At 46.3% G+C, this 17,291-nt stretch overlaps 1 protein-coding gene across 2 annotated transcripts in view; it reads right to left on the reverse strand.

Annotated features, from left to right (window-relative positions):
* Nucleotides 1–17,291, reverse strand: part of LOC147425491 (ALBINO3-like protein 3, mitochondrial) — a 153,257-nt gene that overhangs the window by 86,309 nt on the left and 49,657 nt on the right. For both annotated transcript variants that reach the window (XM_086500312.1, XM_086500311.1), the window contains exon 2: nucleotides 10,190–10,296. In XM_086500312.1, the coding sequence (XP_086356438.1) occupies nucleotides 10,190–10,296 (107 nt within the window). The remainder of the gene's footprint in view (nucleotides 1–10,189; nucleotides 10,297–17,291) is intronic.

The raw sequence follows: 17,291 nt of genomic DNA on the forward strand, positions 1-17,291 counted from the left end.
GTGCCTTTTGCTCTTCTTCTTTTCGTAGAGTTTTCACCTGCTCCTTAATGCTTTCGAGCTCCTTGATCATTGAGGGTTGATTTTCTACCTCCTTTGTGGGGTTATTTTTGCAAGTTGCAACGTCCCCGTTAAGTGCTTCAATCAGTGCATCCTTTTCATTCTTATTTCCATGATTCGAACATAGCAAGTGTATCCTCTAATATTTTCTACATCATACATTCCATTACATTCACTTCTGCCCTCACAATCGTCTGCATTTCGGCCTTCAATGATGTGTACATCTCATCACGCTTACTAAGCATCTCTTTTTCCCACTCTTTCCTCATATCTGCATACATAGCTTTCTTTGCATTTGCATACATCTCTTTTTCAATGTCACCTCTGAAAAGGCTCAACTCCGCTTTGATCATCACCTGTACCTTCTCATACATTAAGTCATCTTTGACTCTAGACACCTTCTCTGCTCTCACAGAACTTGGCGATAATGCGGTCTCTCGAAACCTCCGCCAAAATGTCACTTTCTGTCACGTGACACATCCAACCCTATGTGTCCGTGGACAAGCTACAGCACGACAAGGGTTCAATTAGTCCAGTCAGTCTAGATTTAGAAGTGATCTCGCACTTTTTGTGAGTCTATTCGTAGACCGTGCATGCCCAGTCACTTAGCATAGATGAATATCCTCTGGTTGCACACAGCATGATCATCAGTATTCCCTTCAGAATCCATCAGATTCAGTCAAGGGAATTTTCCAATGCATTTAGCCTATTTTCCCTATTTTTGACATTTTTCACTTATTATTTTTAAGTGACTTCCCAACAAAAGTAGGTAGGGTAATTTTGCTAAGTTAATATATAAGCAAACCAGAGTTACCCGGAACGCGGAACGGGAACGGCGACGGGCCTCCCTGCGGAACGGGGGAACGGGAATGGGCCCGGAACGGGAACGGCGCGGAACGGCAGGCTAAAAAAACACCCAAATATTATTTTTTTTAGCGTTATGTGTTTGAATACAAGTAGTATTAGAGTCCTTTGACTCTAATACCCACAAAAAACACGATTCGAAGACCATTTAACCTTATTATGACTTGATTGGGATGTGAGGCGCCCAGATTACATAGCCAGATGAACAACAATGAGCAAACACAATGCCCATAGTACATACACAATGCTCTCAAATAATTGCAAGAGTAGTAGTCAGAGATAACACTTTGGAATTAATTATGGCTAACATAGTAACAAGCCTCAAGGGCCGCCAGCGGCCAAGGTGCTACAAAAAAACCAAAGGGGGGCAAAGTTCAAACCAGACTTCAGTGACCACAATACCAAAAGACTGAAGGTGACAAATACCATAAAGATGCTAGTAGCTACAAATGGCAAAGAGGGCAAGGCTCAAGCAGCCATACAAAAAGGTGGATAAATGGCAAAGACTCAAGACTCAAGAGCCACTAGCCTGAGAGGCCTCCCAATCCGTAGTAGCCGGCTGTAAATCATGCACATCCTCCCATTCCTCATCATCGAGGTCTAGGTCCGGCTCGATCTCAGCCACAGATGAAGTACCTGGTGTTGGTGGATGTGCATCTCCACCCGCCTGAGAAGCCTCTTGCTCCATCTCCCACTGTGTAAAAGGATCTGTCTGTTTGTCTGTACTCTTGCAAAGCATTTTCAAATTTGCGCTGACGAAGACAAGATCATTAGCCTTCTCCACTCCAAGCCGATTCCTCTTCTTGGAAGCAATGTGGCTAAAGGTACTCCACAATTGCTCCAAGCATGAGGTACTAACTGACTGGCTGAGAATACGGATCGCCAATCTCTGAAGCTCAGGGCCATCATAGCCATAGTCCTCCCACCAAAGCACTGAACCTATTTTCCTGCGATCAATCTGAGCATCTGGACTGCCAAATGACCCTCGCATCTCTCTGTACTGTCTTAGCTGATCTCTGACAATGCGTCGCCCATCTCTGTCTAGAACCATCTTGTTTAAGATCTCTGTAAATTGGTTCATGACTTCCCTATCTGTCTCTTGCCCTGCACCTTGGAACTCTGGATCCACCATGTACGCTGCCCCGTGTAAAGGAGAGGCATATGAATTCCACCTCGAGCTGCAAAGCGCATGGATCTCCTCATATCGCTCTGCGTTCGGCTCAAGCTGTGCAAGCTGCTCAATCATGCGGTCCATTGCCTCATAAATCTTGCCGATGCAAGGATCCATGCCATCCAGAACTCGAAGCAAATGAACCACCGGTTTTACCTGTGCATCTAGACTCTTGAGCTCCTTCCAGAACTCAAGATCCTCTGCCTTATCCTTGCACAAAATCCTTGCAACTGTCTTTGCATAGGGGGAGGTGGTGAACTCATCACTGATGAAGACCTGTCGGACCGCATTTTGACATTCAGACAGCCTGCGTACAAGAAGAAAGTTGAATGCGAAGCGGGTATCTGAATACTTTAGAAGCACTTTGCCGCCCGACCTCTTGAGGTACTCACTCCGAACCAAGTTGTGATTGTTGATGAAAGTAACCATCTTCACTGCATCAGCAATGGCTGGAGCAATCCAGTCTAGCTTGCCGATGTCTTTCAGAAGGTTGTTCAAGCAGTGTGCCATGCAAAAGCACACTGTCACATGTGGATAGTGGCCCTCTATGATAGCTGCTGCTGCCCTGTTTGATGCCTCCCCATCTGTGACAAAGGCCACCACGTGTTGCTCACCGATGGTTTCTATGGCCGCTGTCCACTCTGCAGAGAGGACATCGGCGGACTTGCCACTCTCAGTGGCATCATGAGAGTGCACAAAGTACATCTCTCCACTGGAGTATGCGACGAGACCATGGATAGATCTCTTCCTTGTATCGCTCCACCCGTCAGCAATGAGGGAAACGCCATGTTTTGCCCAAAGACGCTGAATGTTGAGGGTTGCTTGCTCCACGATAGCCTTCTCTCGATCGAGCAAGGTGGTTCGGAGAGCCTCTGAAGATGGCGGCACATAGCCGGTGCCATACTCTCCTATCTGTTGCACCATGACTTTCCAATACTCCGACCTATTTCGATCAAACATAGAAGAGGTTAGTATCAAAAAAGTGGAAACGACGATAACGGAAGAAATGAGAGAGAAGATTGATGAATCATAAAACAATGTACATACCTCGCTGCGACAAATGGGATATGGTCGTGATAGAAGAATCGGGCCACGGTCGCATCCACCTCTTCTTTCTTCTTTGGGTCCCAAGAGGTGGTAAGGGTCTTTTGGCGACGAATTGGACCTTTTGAAGATGCACCAACACCTACACCGGGTAGAGAGGAAGAAGGGAAAATGAGGGTCTTTGGATCAATACCTTTGCGTGCCGGCTTGGCTTTATGGTTGAATTGCCGATCCTTTTCCTCGAGCTCCTTCCTCTTCTCGATGGTTACGTTGGCACAAAATTTCACCTCATGTCCCGGCACTCGAAGAAAGTGTGCCCTCACTTTGTCATGCCCCCCTTTCCGCGTGTAAGAGCATAGCTTGCATCCCCATGCACGAGAACCTCCCGCCGCCGACAAGGTGCCCTCCGAGGTCACTTCATCTCACCACGACCATTCCTTCGCCTTTTGAGTGTTGCCCGCATGAACGGAGGGGGTTGAACGAGAAGAAGAGGCCATGGATGATGGATTATCCGTGAAAGAGAGAGCTTGATCTTGAACTTTGAGAGAGAGAGAGAGGGATTGAGAGAGAGAGGCTTGCCGCTTGATTCCGTGAGAGCTTGAGCCTTGAGCCTTGAAAGTTGAGGGTTAGAACTTAGAAGTTAGCCCAAGAGAGAGAGAGGTTGAGAGCTTGAGCCTTGAGGCATGCCGCGGCGCCACACTATGGCTTGAGAGTTGAGAGCAAGCTAGGGAGAATGAGCTTGGCTTGAGAGTTGAGAGCAAGGCTCAAGCAAGGGAGAATGGGCCTTGAGGCTTGATGAGTGTGTGAAGAATGGGGGAGGAGAGGGGCATTATATACTTTTTTGACTGCTGAAAATGGCCGTTGGCTGCCTAACAGTCATTTTTTTCAATTTCAAAAACTGCCGTTTATGGCCGTTGGGGCCGTTCCGGTCCGTTCCGTCCCGTTCCAGCCCGTTCCGGTCGTCCCGTTCCGGTGACAGTTTCCAGCCGGAACGCCGTTCCGTTCCGACGCGTTCCAGAAAATCCCAGCCGGCCGGAACGCCGTTCCGGCGTTCCAAGGCCCGAAATGTCCGTTCCCTGGTAACTATGAAGCAAACCCAAGTTAGCACTTTTTGGCAGACGAGGCAGCAAGAGCACATGCTCGACAGGCACCTTCTCAGCAGAACCCCAGCAATACCCCCTTGGCGTTTTTGGTTCCTCCATCCTCGCCATAGACAAGCAGCCTAGCGTTTTGGTTTCCCATCAACATCTCAGCTAGCGCTTCAGCAAGCAGCAGAAGGACATAGCGTTTTGGACATCAGCACCATCGCCAGCAGATCCAGCTTCTCTAGCGTTTTTGCAGAACCAGCCTTCCTAGCGTTTTTGGTTATCTCAGCCTAGCGTTTTTGAAGGACAGCCCAGTCTTGCAGACCCCAGCATTGGCAATCCCAAGCAATAGCAGAACCGCCAGTTTCAGCCCCTACAGAGGCAGCCTAGCGTTTTTGGTTTTCAGCCATAAACGCAGCAGTTGGTTCAGCGTTTTCAGCAAGCATTAGAAGCAGACAATTCTGCCCTAGTTGGTTGCAGATACACCCCAATTTTCAGCCATCGAAAACGCAGCCAAAACAGTCATTTTCAGCCACCCAAAACAGCCCAAAGATTAGCAGATAGAAGACCACAGATTTCAGCCCTAAAGTCGTCGTCGTCATCGACACAGTCCCAAGTTGCATCAATCCATTGCATACGCATTGTACCACTTTGTGCAATCAAAAGTAGATCACTCTCGCCGACGAGAGTGGGGCCTTCGGGGAGGGTTTTTACAACGTCTCTGGTGTCATATCTCTCTTCTCTCTCTATCTCTCAGTCTCATACACTTGCACGCACAATGTCCATTCACTTTGTTTGTGATCATAGCATTCTCTCATTAAGAACGGAAGGCTCTACCTTCCATAAGAACAAGAGGAACCTTGAGCACAGTTCGGAGCACTCATCTTGAGCAAAGCACAAACATTCATTCTGCTGCACCTAACACTTTCGATTTAGGCAAGGTTTCATAAATATCGTCATCCCCGGGGTCAACTGATTGGTCCATCCTCAGACCCTGCTCGCGCTCAGACCCTGCTCAGTGCTGCAACACCTGCTCGCGCTCAGAGCCTGCATCTCGACGATAGGTAACCCATGAAAAGACCAGCAACTCTCCTCAACAAAACCTGCTCGGGTTGCTGAGTTGACTGCCTGCGCTCAGAAGCTCAGAACCTGCTCGCACTCAATGCTGCAGAACCTACTCAGGCAATCAAAGCCTGCTCCTCGCGCTCAGTGCTGCAAAGCCTGCTCGCGTAGTGAACCTGCTCGCACTCAACGATTATCATCACTTGATGGCGCTCAGAACTTGTTTGCGCAATGAGCCTACTCGCTTAGACCCTGCTCGCACAGAACCTCCTCGCTCAGAACTAGAGCGCCCAGAACCTTAGAGAGCTCAGAACCTTAGCACTCAGAGAGAGAGAGAGAGAGAGAGAGAGAGAGAGAGTTCACTCCCACCCACAGACCCCTCGCTTTCTTCACAGCTCCAATGTGGACCTCTTCTCTTCTACCCGAGCTCATACCTCTAATAGCCCCCATCTTCACAATCATTCTCCCTCAGCAAAGCTCATCTCTCCAACGGCGACACCCGCCCACCCTTCACCAAACCTCACAGCTACAATGTCTAAAACCTCAACATGCCTCGCCCCTTCGCAGCTTCTTCATCCTTTCTTCCTTCTTGGTCCTGCTAGTACTGGCAGTCCTAGTCTTCCCAACGGCAAGGGTCTACCCAGCTCTCAAGCAACCCTTTCTGGTGAGACCTAATGAGGCACTCTCTTTTGCTCTACTGCATTTTTTCCATAGAAGGCACTCGCTTTCGCTCTACTGCATTTTTTCCATAGAAGGGCAACTGAACCAAACCATTCTCCCTCTTAAGAAGTAGGGGAGCATGCCGAGCACATTAAAGGTATCAGCATGATACACTATAGTGACAAATGCTACGAAAGAAGGCAGTCGTTTAGATTGAGAGATCAGAGGCTTCCTATTCAGCTCAGTGACCCTCGGTATGCGCCCTTTGTGCGTGGATTATAAGGTTGACAAATGCAACATAGTATGTGCCTTTCTCTACTACAAGCAACAATATGTTTAACCTATTGAGCAACTATCCCGACAAGACCTTGTTAGTCCTCTCTCTTTTCAGCACATCTCACATACGTTCATTATACATAAGAGGGTGAGTAAGTACTTTCTCTCATTACTTGTAGGCTATGATTGAAATAGGTGCTTCTTCTTCTTCTGCTCCTCCTCCTCCTCCTCCTCTCTCTCTCTCTCTCTCTCTCTCTCTCTCTCTCTCTCTCTCTCTCTCTCTCTCTCTCTCTCTCTCTCTCTCTCTCGTGATATGGAGATTGTATCAAATTGTAACATTCAGATCTGAATCCTACAACTCATCTAGTATGCTTGGCATAAAATACAACAAACTTTCAATACATACACATACATGTATAATATATAGTGGCATTTCAGTCAGACATTTCACTAAGGCCTTCATGGAGGCTGAAAAGTTTCGGGGTGAAACACCTCGTTTCGGCCATGAAACGTATCGGGGCTAAAACATTTTGCGGTGACGCTAATAATTTGAGACCTTTCAAAGGTGAAGTGTGAGTGGACAACGAGCTAGACGAGCAACCAAAAGTGGAAGAGACGGAAGAGATACTCATTCGCGAACAAGTTCTGGCTCACAAGGAAAGGAAAGTGAAAGGTAAGCTGAGACGACGGTATTTGGTAAGTACAAGAATTATCCAGCTCTTGATGCTAAGTGGATGAGTAGGGGGACTAATCCAAAAGTTACCCATACATTAGCAGGTTGAATCTAGTGCGGTGCGGACTACACAAGGGAGGAGTTACTCCGCTCCTTTGTCACACATTACCTTGACGGGAATAAAGTCACTGATTTCTTTTGGGATTTCAAGGATACTGACTAACTGACGGTATTTTGCTTAACAACTTTATGTAAAGAAGTACTTTTGATATAGAATTTCCTAAAACAAATTTATTACATGTGCTCTCTCATGTGTCTATTGTCTGAGTACGTGTCTGAAAGATGAAAACATTGTAGCATTTTGTCTTACTCACTTGAGGGGTGATGTGGATGTGATAGTAACTGTCACGTGCACATCTAACCCTATGTGTACGTGGACAAGCTACTTCGTGACATGGGTTCAGTTCAGTTCAATTCAGTTAGCTTAGGAAGTGTTCTGGCACTTTCATGAGTCTGTTCGCAGACCGTGCATGTCCAGACACTTAGAGTACATGCATATCCTCTGGTTGCACACAACATGATCATTAGATTACAATCAAAACCCATCATGAGCACTTTTACAATGCATAGACCTATTTTCCCTATTTTAGCCAATTTTCACTTATTATTTTTAAGTGACTTTCGTGGGGAACTAGGTAGGGCAATTTTGATAAGCAAGTACATAAGAAACCTAGCGCTAGCACTTTCTGGCATAAGAGGCAGCAGGAACCAGCATTCAACAGGCACCTTCTCAGCAAGACTCCCCAACAATGACCACCTAGCGTTTTTGGAGCAGACATACCTAGCGTTTTCTGCTGCAGCAACCTAGCGTTTTCATCAAAATTCAGCCCTGGCATTTGCAGTTGCAGATTAGCCCTGGCGATAGCAGATTCCAACATTCAGCCTAGCGTTTTTGCATCAAGCATCAGATCAGCCCTAGCGTTTTTGGAGCAGCAGGCAACCTAGCGTTTTACAGTTCCTCCGCGATGGATTCAGCATATACATTAGCGTTTTCAGTTTTCAGCAGTTAGCAACCGTACCGCAAGTCCCGAACCTCGCAGATCTCACCTTCCCGCAGCAAATCCTCGCCGCATGGTTAGATCAGCCAACGTTTGCAGATTCAACCCAATATAGCAGGTTTTAGCATCTCCGTTTTCAGTGCATCGTCGTCGCGTCGTCGTCGTCGTCAATGACATAGAGTTACAATTCAGCAGATACAAGATTTGTAGATTTCAGTCCTTAGCGTTTTCGGATTTCAGCCCGTCTCATCGTCGTCCTCATTGTCGTCGACATCATCGGCAAGTCCATTGCATTGTAGAGATTTGTGCAATCAATAGTAGACCGCTCTCGCCATAGAGAGTGGGGCCTTCGGAGGAGGGTTTGACAACATTCTGGTGTCGTATTCTCTTCTCTCTCTATCTCTCAGTCTCAACACCTCCGTGAACCTTCATTCACAATGTTCACCACCTTGTTTGTGTTCATTGCACTCTCTCACTAAAGGAACGGAAGGCTCTCCCTTCCGTAAGTAAAAGGAACCCTTGAGCACAGTTCGGAGCACTCATCTTGAGCAAAGTTCAACATTCACTTCTGATGCACTTTACTGTAACAAGATTTCGTAGATCAAGCCATCCATGAAAAGATCAACGCGAGATTTGGATGTGATTGCTAATAAGTTACAATGATCATAATTCTCATCTAAGATCTCGACGGGGATAGTGATGTGAATGTTCAGTGACTATCGTCTTCGTGCAAGTGCTGGATATGTGTAGTCTAGTACATCAGTACTTAGAATCAGTGTCTATTGAACTACTTTTTGTCCTATGTCTTCTTTTGCAGGTGGGCGATTACAATTCTTTTATAAGGGGGGTATGTCACAAAGTGATGATGTGGCATGACCTAAAGGACAGAACCTAGCCGAGAAGCAAAAGAAGTTGTTCTAACTTGCAGGTTCTAGCCAAGTGGCCCAGAGAGGGCTAGGCCTAAAAATCTAACCCTCTCAACTTACAGAACCCGGCCGAGGGGCCTAAAACCTTCTTAAATAAAGCAAGGGACCCAATTCGAGAGCAACTGCTAACGTGGCAGTCTATTCGGACAGCCCCGGATTTCACGCCGACCAAAGAGAGGACCCTCGGACATTGTAGTTTGAGAAGCATAATAATAAAGAAATACCGAGAAGGGGCGCCAGTCTTTGGGGCCACTCCGTCTGGGTGCAAAGCTACGCCATGCTGTGTCGACTTTCCTCTTCTCTCTCCCTCTTTTCAAGTTTTGTTCAATTATTTGCAGTTCCCTCAAGTGTGTTGCCGTAGATTTTTCGCTTGGAGTGTCCAAGTCTATTACATCCTCTCTAAGAAGTGGCCTCTGGGCACTTAGAAACGTATAAGGGATGCCCAAAAGCAGAGCCCCAAAAGGTTCAGTTCTAAGAGCACTTGAATCCAAAAGCATTTGCACCCAAAAGCTGCAAAACAGCCAGTGCAAGATGTGGAAATCCATACAGCCTGCCACGTCAGCATGCCAACGAATTTACAGAAATCCCAGTCAGAGTTTAAGCTTTTGATTATTTAGGTTTAGGCCCCTCGGCCGGTGGGAGCGCTGTCATGAATCCTTCTGGATGGGGGTGCTGGAGTGAATATACTAGGTGAGCATATCAAACAGAAGCAGGGAATCATTGAAATGAAACCTGCATCTTTCAGAATAAGGATGACAGATCAAAGGATAGTACAAGCTACTGGCCTAGTTGAAAACTTGCAAATCAAGGTAGGGTTTGAGAAGTTTAAAACCAGTTTTTTGGTAATGGACGTGCAGGGTGCCTACAACATGTTGTTGGGCAAACCTTGGCGGCTCAGAAATGTTGGGGCCATTCATGACTATCCTAGCCAGACATTCACTATACAAGGACCAGATAGAAGAATCCAGGTCAAGAAAAATAACACGAGAAGTTGGAAAAGGGCCGTGTGACCAGAGAAATTATGAAAGAAACATGGAACCAAAAAGATAGAAAGAATGTTACATCAATGAACATCTTCACCATTGCACAATTAGATTTGAACACGGTACTACTAGATCAGAAGAAGGCGTGGGAACAGAGAGAGCAGTACCCGAACAGCTTCACTGAATCGAAGCAAGGGGAGAGAACAGTACAAAAAGGATTACTTTTTAGCTGTTGAAACAAAATGCCCTAGAGACAACAAATTGCAATATTCCCAACAAAGCATCACCCCCCCCCACCCCCCACACCTCTCCAAAAAATAAAATACTTACATTTAGACCCGAGACTTTTTATCTCTGCCACCTTGCGATCCTGTATGACTTTTAATGGAAGCATTAAAGCTCGTAGAATGATGGCAGATACCAATATTGTACCCCACCTGAAATTTTCAAGTAAAGAAAAAAATGTTACTAGATAAGTGGTAACCAAACTTGTTCTTTAAATGCTGATATAGAACAACCCACATGATATTTTTTTGTAAAACAACAGGTGAACCATGTATAATGCATAAACACGATGAAAAAAGAAACAAGCTCGTAATCATATATTGTCCAGTATGCAACTCCGTCAGTATAATTAAACTTAGTTGAATGCGATTTGAAACAAATTTTTTATTAACTTATTTGTAAGAGTTGCTAGAGAAGAACAGATATTACACGGCATTCCTGATGGCTACATTGAGTCAGACCTAAAGGCCAAGAGTCTGCTGCATGAAGCAGGGCAGAGGAATACTAGCTCTGCATATCCAATCAAAACATTTACTGCACTTCATTAACACAAAAAAGAGTAAGGTTGCAGGCTCTTTGCGACCCTACTAGTGCTCATTTTGATTCAGTGTTACTTAGGATTGTTAGAAGCCCCTACTACCCCGTGAGACTATACAGAAATGGGTACAGCATACGGCAAAAGCTACACGAGCCTTGTGTAGCTCCAAACGGTAAGTGTGCATGCTGCAAATGAGTCGCATACAATGACAATCTTGACAGCTTTGAGCAACATTACGAGATGCTCAAAATTGAGGCACAGTTTTGTATTCAATTCACTTTAAATCATAAATCATATCAAGAACCTCATAGGACCTACTCTATGCCTCTCAAAAATGGCCTAGATGTGGCATTTATAAATTGTTGGTGACATGATCTATGATAGGGACGAGGGCCTTGAGATCTACTAATCTATGTAACTCTATCTAGAAAAGTCCCATGGGCTGAAAACTGATGTGTCCTCAGTCCTACTAAGAGTTGCTTCTCTGGAAGAATCTCTCTCCTACCTCTGAGTGGGTCCCCTTCTAGGGTGTGAAGAACTCAATAAAGCATGTAAGTACATGAGTAGCTCCAGCAAGAATAGCCCAAAGCACTATCTATATGTTGTTTAACTTTACCTGTACTTTACAACACAACGTAATTTCACAATTAAACCTGCAACCGGGATTCAACACTTCAAAACAAATCACGACTTGGTAGCTAGAGTGCTCCCAAGTAGCCAGTGACACCTATAAGGTATGGGCTTTGTCCTAGAGTCACCAGAGTGTGAGTAAATGAGAGAAGAGTGGAATGATCCCACATGTAAAGGTCTGAGACTGTAGAGCTACTTAAAGCTCCTTTCATGAATTAACAATCATTCCAAGTTTTCATTACATGTCTCTTGTCTATGGTGAGCTTGGGATGGGTTAGCCAACTACTCAAGATCGTGTTTATGAGTCCAAGTTAATCTATCTTGGAACCTAATTCGCTTGAGTAACAATCTAGCCTACACACACTCACTTGCATGCATAATGTTTGTCTATCACCCACCTTAGCTAGCATGATCCCATCCCCATCAAGTGGTATCAGAGGCTTCAGAGCTATGGTGTGCTAGCTAGGTTTATTGCTATGCTTTTGTGTGTTATTGTGATTACCATTTCCATTAGGTTTCTCTACTCTCTAATCAATTTATGATTAAGCTGTGTGGGCAAGTTCACGGTGAAAGTACTACTTCCATAGCTAGGTCAAACTTGATTAAGAGCTCTTTGCATTTAATTAGCGTTGAAATTCTCCATTTGCATCTCGAATAAGATCTCTAATTGAGCATCATGAAGAAGGTGCTTGCATTTGTTTTTTTAATTACATTTTGTGTCAATTTTTGCGTGGTTTGCATCTTCAATTAATTGCATTGAATTCATTTTCTCCTTGCATTGGTCACATAATCTCGAAGTTGCCTTCACAAGCTCTCCATAGAGCCTCCAAGGTCTGCAATCCGAGCTCGGGAGCTCCTTCAAACATCACCCCATTTTTATACTAAAATTAGGTGTGTGTGTGTGTGTGTGCGTGCGCGCTTATGTGTGTGTACCCCCTGCTAGCCTGAAAATATAAGCTACTTTTAGAGCCCTATCCACAAGCAAATGCTCATGGTGTAGTGGCTACTGCACTATATATAGTATATTTGGTGCATTGGTGGGGGGTCAAGTTGCCACTAGCCTATTTTTAGTATGAGGGCAACGCGGACGGACTTCAAATACAGCGCTCAACTACATTGCACGACTCTGTCGGGTCTGGCTAGACGCACGCCACCAGCCTGAGCTAATCCACTTTTGCCCGCGGCTCCTCGCAGCCGACCAGTCTGCTTATCGCTATCTGCCAACCGGCCACACTTGTTGCGGGCCTTCTTGGTTCCTCAACCGATTGGACCGAGCGTGCACAAGCTTCTGGAAGCTGACCCGACGCGCCCATTTTCTGCCAACCACCGAGGAGCCCAGCCAAAGGCTGTTTCCCACGCTGCTCTTCACAGAGCCAAGCCAACAAGCCAAAGGTGATTCGCCATTACAATTTGCTTCCTCGCTCATTAAGGCCTACGAGAGGCTATTCCTGCCTGTAGAGCCACTTACGTCGCGAGTCAAGGCACGCATTAAAATTGAATCTTGCAACCAAGCACCATTTTCAATCTATGTCACCACATCTATCAATAAGGAGAATAATGTCATCGTGCACTTGTACGGAGTCAAGACACTGGCCTTAGAGAGTCTCCAAGTGCAAAGAACGCTCCAAGGCACCATGGGGGAATTTGGGAACTCCACCTCAAGGGGAGGGAAACTGGTAGCAATAGCATTTGCATCCGCGTTAGTAGTTTTTGCATCAGTGGTTTTTAGCATTGTACTTGTTTTCAATAAAGCTCGACAAAGCTATGGCGACATCAACATCATTGGCACCACCAACATGGTGCGGATAGACGACTCCAAGAATGAAATGAAGAAAAAAGGGGGCAACTTACAGAGCACCTTCTCAGCAAGACCGGCAGGAGACTCAACGTTTTCAACCACAAGACAGCCTGGCGTTTTGGACTTCCCAGATCAGCCAGCATTTTCCAGATCCCAGCCCTAGCTTTATCAGATTGAGATCAAGACCAACGTTTTTGCTATAGATGCCCTAGCGTTTCCCAGATTGCAGACCTTGCTAGTTTTCCGGTGTCAGATCAGCCCTTTGCATCAGCGTTTTCAATTTTCAGCACTTAGACATAGCAGATCCCGTCCCTAGCCTTGCAAATCTCACCTACCCGTAGTAGCAGATCCTCGCCGTACCGTCAGATCAGCCAACGTTTTCAGTTTCAGCCTTCAGCATCTACGTTTTCAGCGCATCGTCGTCGCGTCGTCGCCATCGCTGTCCTCGCTGACACAATGTCAGAATTCAGCAAAAAGAGATTTCAGCCCTAGCGTTTTCAGATTTCAGCCCGTCCTCGTCGTCATCATCATTGTCGTCAACATCGTCAACAAGTCCATTGCATCTAAACCATTGTACCAGATTTGTGCAATCAATAGCATAGACCTCTCTCGCTATAGAGAGGGGGGCCGTTGGAGGACGGTTTGAGAACCGTCTGGTGCCGTACTCTTCTCTCTCTCTCTCTCTCTCTCTCTCTCTCTCTCTCTCTCTCTCTCTCTCTCTCTCTCTCTCTCTCTCTCTCTCTCTCTGTGCACCTTCATTCAGAGTGTCATTAACTTTGTTTGTGATCATTGCACTCTCTCACTAAAGGAACAAAAGGCTCTCCCTTCCGTAAGTACAAGGAACCATTGAGCACAGTTCGGAGCACTCATCTTGAGCAAAGTTCAGCATTCACTTCCGCTGCACCTTACATTGGTATCAGAGCTTTGGCAGTGTTATGTATCACTCAAGGAAAGAACCACAAGAAATTCTTTTTGCTTGTTGTGGTCGCATGTAACCCAAGTCCACTTCGGCGTGTCGATTCGTAATCGTGTTTTTGAAGAGTGATAGGTAGCCAAGGAAAGAAGGGCTTGTCGAGCCTCCCCTAGTTCCTCTATTCACTCATTGAGAGCAGACCGTGCACTTAGTGGCCGGCCAATCAACAGAGATGGGAAAAAGCAACTTTGGTGTGAGCGCAAGGCCGCTAAGGGGTGCGCCCGCAGTGAAGAGTCGAGCTCGGGTAAGAAAACAGCCTTCTCTAACACAGATTGCAAGCTAAAGAACCTCAACAACTCAAGAAGCCCAAAAACCCAAGTTCCTCATGAACTTAATGTAAGGTGCAACGGAATGAATGTTTGAACTTTGCTCAAGATGAGTGCTCCGAACTGTGCTCAAGGTTCCTTTTGTTCTTATGGAAGGGAGAGCCTTCCGTTCTTAATGAGAAAGTGCAATGATCACAACAAAGTGATTGGACACTGTGCGTGCAAGTGTATGAGACTGAGAGATAGAGAGAGAAGAGAAATACGACACCAGAGACGTTGTAAAACCCTCCTCCGAAGGCCCCACTCTCGTCAACGAGAGTGGTCTACTATTGATTGCACAAACTGGTACAAACTGAATGCATGTGACTGATGCAAGTCTAGGCTACATCGATGACGACGACGGGGATGGTGAAACCGATCTAAGGGCTGAAATCTGCTACTCTTTATCTGCTGTCCAAAAACGCTGATAGGCTGAATTCTACTGCGGCTGAAACCGCAAGAGAAAACGCTGCCTTTGCTGGTCTTTATGGCTGAAAATCTGCGGTTCCTTGGGGCTGAAAACTGATGGTCTTTGTCTGCTGAAAACTGCAAGTCTTTGTCTGCTGAAAACACCATGCACACAAGGGCGATGGAGGTCCAGAAAACGCTAGGCTGCATGGAGGAAAAACGCTAGCACTGAGGACTTCTGGCGATGCTTGCTTGGATTAAAAACGCTAGGACTGTGGGGTCTTGAAACGAACGAGGAGATAGGATCTCCCGGCCACACAGACCGCCTACAGATGCGCCTCGGACAAACCACCCGACCACAGCCACCATCCGGCAACTCCCCCATGCTGGGGCCAGCGTCCGAGGACATAGGCGTGCACCTGTAAGACCGGGCGTCCCATACCACCCGGCCTCACCTCCCGGAGGTGACCTCGTGCACTCCTAGCCTCGCGGGCTAACCACTGGCACTCTGCCAGTGGGGGTCGATAACTGTAAATGAGGCCTTGGCTTCCCTTTTATAATAATGGCCGGCCACACTGGCCGTGTTCACACTACGACCGCCCGGACACTGGGCGCCCATCCCAACAACATCTGGGCTAGATCCCCTCTCCTATGAGCGGGACATAGCATACTTCCCCCCTTAAGAACCATTGATGTCCTCATCAATGAAGTGGGGATACTGAGCCCTCAAAGCTCTAACAGGTTCCCAAGTAGCAAACCTTTCAGATTGACCCTTCCATTTAATTAAGTACTCGTCCTAAGCCTTTTGGCGAGAATGACGGGTACGATGATCCAAAACTGCTTCTGGTTCTCGAGGAATATACTCAGTTTGCATATCTTGCCATACATTTTCCTCAATAGGCACCACAACATCAACTTCGCCCAATTTCACTTTAAGGCGACTGACATGAAACATTGGATGTACACTAGCATCCGAAGGAAGAGCCAGTTTGTAGGCAACTTGGCCAATTTTCTTTGTGATCAAGAACGGACCACAATATCTAGCTGAAAGCTTATAATGCTTTCCTGTTCGCATAGTCTTGGAATCCTTGGGTATCTTCAGATAAACCCATTGTCCCACATCTAGAGTCCTTGGAGACCTCTTTTGATTAGCATAAGTAGTGACTCGATCACGAGCCGTTCTTATACTATCCTTAGCCAATTCGAGCATTTCCTGCATATCATACAGGAAATCACGAGCTTGGCGTTGCTTGACTTTCTCTAAGCCAATAGTAATTGGGGATTTAGGCTCAAATCCATACATCAGCATGAACGGGCTAAATCTAGTAGCAGAATGCTTGCTACTATTATAGGCAAACTCAAACTGTGGAAGATACCTTTCCCAGTCAGACTGCCTATGAGAGACATAGGCTCTCAACATGTCCTCTAACGTCTGATTCATCCTCTCAGTTTGTCCGTCGGACTCAGGATGGTCAGAAGACGACATACTCAACTTCGTCTGAAGATGAGCAAACACATCTCGCCAAAATTGGCCAGTGAACTTAGTATCTCGATCACTGACGATATCCTCTGGGAGACCATACAGCTTATAAAGCTGATCAACAAATAAAACCGCCAACTCATGGCTTTTTACTGTCGACTTCGTTGGTATAAACTTCGCCAATTTTGTGAGTCTATCGACCACAACCCAAATAGCGTCATTGCCCCGACTAGTATTAGACAAACCAACGATGAAATCCATGGAAATACTCTGCCACTTGGCATCTGGGATTTCCAATGGGTGTAGCAGGCCAGCTTTCCTAAGGCGCTCTGCCTTATTGACCTAACACTGAGCGCATCTCTTCACATAGCTCTCTATGTAAGAGCGCATCCTTGGCCAATAGAAATATCGCTTGACCAAAGCCAAAGTTCTCTGGATGCCTGGGTGCCGAGCGCTAGGAACATCATGGCATTCGCACAAAATCCTTTGTCAAATCTCATCGATTTCCGACACACAGACTTTACCATTTCTGCACAATAGTCCACCTCTAATGGAATATTGTCGCTGTCTCGTCTCTCCAGCACGACTCACTTGGGTCTCCGGACCACCCAAGCCTGTATGCAAGTCATGCCCCGCTTTGACCTCATTCCATATCTTGCCAAAATGGCCATCAGAACGACATAGCCCTTGGAGAGAGATAGAAATCCGTCGAGATTTCAGCCATAGACAAGGCATTGACCTCAGGAATCCTGCTGAGCGCATCGGCAACTCGATTGCTGGATCCTTTTCTATAACGGATCTCAAAGTCAAACTCTTGCATAAGCTCAACCCATCTAGCCTTCCGGCCTCTAAGATCACCCTGATCATAGATATAGCGCAAGGAGTGATGATCTGTCCATGCAACAAACGTAGAGCCATACAAGTAGTGCCGCCATCTCCTCAGGGCATGGACTACAGCATAAAGCTCCTTTTCATACGTTGTATAACACATCTCAGCGTCAGAAAGCTTCTTACT

Source organism: Adiantum capillus-veneris, chromosome 25 (genome assembly GCF_014529385.1).
Source record: "Adiantum capillus-veneris isolate H3 chromosome 25, ASM1452938v2, whole genome shotgun sequence".
Taxonomy (NCBI): Eukaryota; Viridiplantae; Streptophyta; class Polypodiopsida; order Polypodiales; family Pteridaceae; genus Adiantum; species Adiantum capillus-veneris.